This window comes from Nicotiana attenuata, unplaced genomic scaffold, assembly GCF_001879085.1.
Source record: "Nicotiana attenuata strain UT unplaced genomic scaffold, NIATTr2, whole genome shotgun sequence".
Lineage (NCBI taxonomy): Eukaryota > Viridiplantae > Streptophyta > Magnoliopsida > Solanales > Solanaceae > Nicotiana > Nicotiana attenuata.
Window position 1 is genome coordinate 232,504 of NW_017670359.1, and position 6,597 is coordinate 239,100.

Here is a 6,597-nt window from a genome sequence, read left to right on the forward strand (position 1 = left end):
TTCTCAAAGAAAAGATATGAGAGTAGAGGAACACTTACCTTGAAGATGAATGGAAGGGGTGGGAGGTGTGTGTGTGTGTGTGAAAGGGATTTGAGAAGAAAAGAGAGTGGGGGAATTGGGGGAAGGGCTGGAGCGTGTGGTTTGGTAATGAAAGAGAAAAGAGAAAAAGGGGGTAGGATGCTGAACGGGTTAGTGGTTAAGCGAAACTAACAAATTTTTTTTTATAAATTATGCACTGCCGCGTCGCAGGTTGCGGCGCCCTATGCGGCGCGCTAGTGTAAAATATCAGAGGCCATGCCTTTTCTTTCTCAGACCCGTTTGTCCTGGCGCGACGCATGGCACGGCGCGCCATACGGCGCGTTAGGCCATTTTTCACAGAGTTCGCTTTGTTTTCAACATTTAGCTTACGGGTTGCACCTCAACTCTATTATGTACTTATTTTATGTCCAATTCATGCTTGTACCTGCCCAAACAAGTCTCACAACTCCTAACTTCTAATAATCCTAAACTACAATTATGGGTTAGTGAGGTTAAAAATTAGGTTGCCTCCCAACAAACGCCTGATTTAACGTCGCGGCACGACGCAGGTAAGCGCATTTAAGGTACGCTCAACATTAGAGGCTCGATCAATTGGGTCACTGACACTCCCTTTGCCTTATCCATGCCCACATATTGTTTTAACCTGTGCCCATTGACTCTGAATGTGCGGGAGTCATTTGCCGCAGCAATCTCTACGGCACCAGTGGGGTGAATTTTAACCACACGAAATGGCCCTGAACATCATGATTTCAATTTGCCCGAAAACAACCTCAGTCGTGAGTTGTATAGCAATACCGTATCTCTAGGTTTAAAATTCCGCTCAATAATATTTCTATCATGTATCATCTTCAATCTCTCCTTGTATAATCTTTTGCTCTCAAAAGCGTGATATCTGAACTCATCAAGCTCGTGCAACTCCTTTACTCTACTTGTTCCCGCAGCTTCAATATCAAGATTCTACTGTCTCAATGCCCACCAAGCTCTATGCTCCAACTCTACTAGTAAATGACACGCCTTCCCAAATACCAACTTGTATGGCGACATGCCTATTATCGTTTTAAACGCGGTTCGATAAGCCCAAAGTGCATCGTCTAACTTCCTTGCCCAATCTGTTCTAGTAGCATTCACAGTCTTAGTCAGCACACTCTTTATTTCTCTATTCAAGACTTCTACTTGCCCGCTTGTTTGTGGATGATATGGGGTGGCCACCTTGTGGCGTACGTCATACTTCTCCAACAACTTTGCGAAGGCTCGATTACAAAAGTGAGTGCCTCCGTCACTAATTATTGCCCTTGGGGTGCCAAATCAGGTGAATATGTTCTTTCTCAAAAAAACCAATTACCCCCTTTGCATCATTTGTAGGGAGTGCTGCAGCTTCCACCCATTTGGACACGTAGTCCACTACGACGAGTATGTACTTGTTGCCATATGAGCTAACAAAAGGCCCCATGAAGTCGATCCCCATACATCAAACACTTCTACCTCCTGAATTGGGTTCATCGGCATCTCATGTCGGCTTGGCTAGTAGAAGCCCGACTCCAAGACTTCCGAGCTGTCCTTACTCCCCCAAAGTGCCCACCATATAGTGACGCGTGACATGCCTGCAAAATAGAAAACTGGTCTATCTCGGGGATACATATCCGGATCATGTTATCAACACAAATCCTGAACAGATAAGGCTCATCCTAATAATACATGCGACAATCACGAAAGAACTTTTTCTTTTGAACAGAGGAAAGGTCATACGGAACAATACTGCTCGCCAGGTAGTTTGCAATGTCTGCATACCATGGCGCTTCCTCGAGGCTCGCGGCTAGTAGTTGTTCAACTGGAAGAGTTTCCAGAATCTCTTCTACCTCAACCTTCTTTTCAGCTCCTTCCAGCCTAGATAAATGATCAGCTACTTGGTTCTCTGTTCCCTTTCGGTCACGGATCTCCAAATCAAATTCTTGCAGCAGTAGCACCCATCGAATCAGGCACGGTTTTGACTCCTTCTTCTCGATTAAGTACCTGAGAGCAGCATGGTCAGTATAAACAATTACCTTCGAGCCTATCAGGTATGACCTGAACTTGTCAAATGCGAACACCACTGCTAGCATCTCCTTCTCGGTCATAGCGTAATTTAGCTGGGCTCCACTCAACGTTCTACTTGCGTAGTATATTGGACGCATGCTATTATTTTTTCTCTCCCCAAGAACTGCTCCCACACCATAATCACTCTCATCACACATCAGCTCAAACGGTTGCTCCCAGTCGGGGGCAACTATGATAAGTGTTGTTACCAGTCTCTTCTTTAATTCCTCAAAAGCTACCCTGCAGTCATCAGAAAATACAAAAGGGTGATCTTTTTCAAGCAATTTACACAAGGGGTTAGCAATTTTAGAAAAATCCTTTATAAATCTCCTATAGAAACCGGCGTGCCCAAGAAAACTTCTGATTGCTTTGACGGAGGTTGTGAGCACCTAATTTTTGCCCCGCATGAAAATAACTCCTAAAAATTAGACCAAAAATAATTTTAATGGATTTTAGGAGTTTTTCTTTATTTAGTTGCATATCATGCATGTTTAATATTTTAAAATCATAAGAAAAAACATAAAAATTATCACATTTTAATTTCATGCCATCTTAGGTTTAATTTACATTTATAGGAATTAGTCACTCTTTAATTGTTAGAATTAATATATTAAAAAAATCAAACAAATTATTTTATGCATTTGTTAATAGATAAATAGAATTAATTTTGCTAATTAGATTTAAGTTAGGTTTTAATTTAGGATTTAATTTGTTAGAACTTAAAATCAAAAGAAAAAAGAAGTAGATTTGGTCTTTTAATTTCAGTTGGGTCAGCTTAATTTGAAGCCCAAAAATCCCAAATGCTTAAACACATCAGGCCAGCTCAATTCCATTATATACCCTACCCGCCTAGTCCAATAACCCAGCATCTCTCATTAAAACCTCCCCTTCCAAAAAAAAGACCTAGAAGATCAAACCTTCCCCCCTAGCGCCGTTTTCCCTTCTCCTTAATTCTTCTCTCATCTTCGACAGGATGAAGATAATTGGACCCCCCCTCCCCCTCTAAAAAAGAAAAACCTAGACGCTCCCTCAAACAAGAACACCAGCGGCAACACCCTTCTTTGGCTTCACCGGAGCGGCGGGTTCAGTAGCGGTTGAGGCCAGCTTGAAAGAGCCCTTGAGTTTAGTGAGTTTACCATAAGCAACAAGCTTCTTCATCCGAACTAAAAGCAATTTCCTGAAATTAGAAGCATAAGGAGGACGGGATCCGGGTTTCTTAGGAGCAGAAGTTTTTTTTGCAGTTGTAGACGTCATTGTAGAACAAAACAAAAAAGATTAATTGACGAAAACTGAATGCTATGTGGTAATTGCTAAAAGATAACGATTGTTGTCTTCGGTCGTTGTTGGTGATCATTGTTGGGCTTCTATATGCTATCGTTGGTTTACTTTAGTGTTGTTGCTTCTTTGTTTAGGTATGTCAATCCTAGTCCATCTTTTATTTTTAGGTATGATTGGAACTTTGCTGTATTCTTGCTAGATTTCCTATTGATGCAGAAGTGTTTGCTTAAACTTCAATTTCTATCTTATTTTGTTTAATTCTTGCTCATATATAATGTTCAACATTTTTTTATTAAAATTTTCGAGGTGGTGTTGGCTGTTGATAGATTTGAAAGTCTATGCTAGTATTCAAACTTGTTCTTGGTATGTCTATGGTAAAAATGTGGTGAATATTTATCATGTTCAGTCATTTAATTATGAACACTGTGCTGAATATATCTCCTTATTACACCTAATTTTATATGGGTTACGAAAGCCTAGAATTATCCGAACTTTGAAAGTTGAGCGTTGGTTTAACCCCTTAAAAATATAGCTGCTACGTTTTCCTCTGTAAATGAAGATTCCAGAAATGCTAACTTTCATTATGTCCTAAGTTTTAGTGTTTTGCGAGTTAGTCCACTGCTCCAAATCTAGGAAGTCTGTTTTGGACTAATTCTTTTTGTTCCCCCTGTTAAAAATCTATCCTTATCCATGTTAATTTCACAACCTTTTGATCTTTTACAAAAAAACCACGGATCTTAGGAAATTAATCAACTCATGAACATCGTAGTTTGTTTTAGGCGCGATTAATAAATCATCGTGGACATGGGTACGGTTCCCGTGGCATGGTCTCGATACGTAAATCACATTCGGGTGTGCATTTCATGTGACCCGACCATAACTTCGAACAATAATAAAATAAAAATATTGTAGATCGTGGGTACGGTTCCCATGACGCGATTCGCAATGTGTACAAAAACAAACGAGTGCACGACATCGCGTCCATAAATACTAAAAGTAGTTAAATAATTCCATAAAAGCGGTAAAAGTTTGAAAATGCACAATAGGTTTAAAACTTGTAATAAATCAGATAATGAGGCCAATTATTAATAGTTGAGCGACCGTGCTAAAATCACGGAACTCGGGAATGTTTAACACCTTCTCCCGGGTTAACATAATTCTTTACCCGATCTTCTGTGTCGCAGACCGTAAATAAGAGTCAATTTCCTCGATTTGGGATTTAAAATAAACAAGTGACTTGGGACACCATAAATATCCCAAGTGGCGACTTTGAAATAAATAAATAATCCCATTCGAATAATGTCACTTTAATTGGAAAAACTCCTCTATCCCCCCTCGGGAAAAAGGAGGTGTGACAGCTCTGGCGACTCTGCTAGGAAATAGAACCCAGAATCTTTGGTTCAGGGTTTAGAATTCGAGCTTAGAATAACTGTTATAGTTGGCTTTTATTTATTATCTGATTTTTATTACATGTTTGAGCCTAACGTGCTAAATGCCACTTTTTACCGCTTTAGTATTATTTGAACTGTATATAAACTGTTACGAAATCCTTCTTCTCTGAGTCTTCTAAATCTTCTGGGAAGTGCACGTTGGCGTGACTTCTTTTCTGTTAGAGTCATACCCTAATTTAGAACGAGCATCGGATCAATTACAAAGCCGGATGGCCTTTTGGTTACCGGTACGTTGCCCCCCTCGGCTCGAGTTGTCCGCTCGGGTAAGCCAGGTCTAGAACAATACACCCAGGTTTTAAACCTAGAATAACATAGCCTCATGTCGGATCCCTAGTAGGAACGCTTGTTTGTATCACGTGCATTTGACTTTGGGGACTCAACACAGGGGTTGGGTCTCTCTAGGACAGGTGTACCAGAAATAAAAAGACCACCCCGATGCAATTTTACATGCTACTTGTGCATTTAATTGTTTCGGCTTGTATGTTGACTGGCTTCTAGATTAGGGAAGAAAAATCAAAGAAAAACCAAGATTGAGGTAGGAGAGAGAAAATCATCCGTTTCCAAAAAACCCTACTGTTTAAATTATCCCGAAACTTTGCCGAAATTTTGAAAAAAAGAAGAGAAAAGGTCATTTCAAAATAAGTCATGCTTTCTTGTTGCGTCAAAACTGATCGAACTACGCGGGTCTGATTCTCACCGAATGTGAGATACGTAGGCAAACCTCATCGGTTCCGGCCCCAATTTTTAAAAATCCAAAAATATTTTCCTTTAAATCATTCTTTAGAAGCATTTCCTTAGAAAATTCAAAAAAAAAATTTAAATTCAAAAAAAATTGTTTCCTTCTTTCTGAAGTCTTTCATACGGAAAAAAGAAATAAAAAGAAAAATCAATCAAAAATCAAAATCCAAAATGCGGATTTCCTTTATTTTGAAGTATTTTCCCCAAAAAACAAAAAAAAAATCAGAAAAAAAAAAAGAATTCAAAGAAAATATTCTTTTCCTTCTTTAAAAGTCTTTCTTTCGTAAATGTCATAAACATTTTGAAAAATTGAAGTCCAAAAATGTTTTCGTTTTTCTTTAGAAGTACTTTTGTAAATTAAAAAAAGAAAAACTCAGAAATTCAAAATATTTTATTAAAAGTCCCCCCTTTCAAAATTAAGAGGCAACATCCAAAATTCAAAAATATTTTCTTTCTTATTTAGAAAATGACAAAACGAATGGAAATTCAAACAAAAATATTTTTTTTACTTTTGAAATTCCCAAAGTTCCAATCAGAAGAAAAGGGATTTTTAGAAGTCTTTCTTTAAAAAAAAATGAAAATCCAAAATATTTTCCTTGTTAGAAGCTATTGAGGTATATTTGCCTATTTAAAATGTTGAATAAATTAAAAAAAAGCAAAGAGAAAGAAAAAGTTAGCTTATTTATCTTGTTCCTAGTATTCCTGAACTACGTAAAGATCTAATTCATGCGGCGTCATGATACGTAGGCAATCTCCATCTGATTCGATCATAGCCTTAAAATAAATTGAGTGAAAAATAATCCGAAAAAAAAAGAAAAAAAATTGAGTGAAAAAGAAAGAAAAAGTTACTAAAAAAAAGAGCGACATAAAATAAAAGAGTGACAAAAACAAAAACAAAAAAAAGAGAAAAAAAGAGTGCCAAAATAAAAGAGCGACAGAAACAAAATGAAAATCAAAAGTGATTAGAGAGAAGCAAAAATGAAGAAAAGAGGTGCAGATTGAAAAAAAAAGGGGGGGG

General features: G+C 38.0%; 1 protein-coding gene across 1 annotated transcript; it reads right to left on the minus strand.

Moving 5' to 3' along the window:
* Window positions 1-3,141: 3,141 nt before the first annotated feature.
* LOC109238324 (histone H1-like) lies at window positions 3,142-3,366 on the minus strand. Its single transcript, XM_019404757.1, has one exon. It carries the CDS (start codon window positions 3,364-3,366, stop codon window positions 3,142-3,144), a length of 225 nt encoding a protein of 74 aa, XP_019260302.1.
* Window positions 3,367-6,597: the final 3,231 nt, after the last annotated feature.

Excerpts from the sequence above, each read along its gene's own strand:
- LOC109238324 (XM_019404757.1), bottom strand. The coding sequence starts at position 3,366 with ATGACGTCTACAACTGCAAAAAAAACTTCTGCTCCTAAGAAACCCGGA.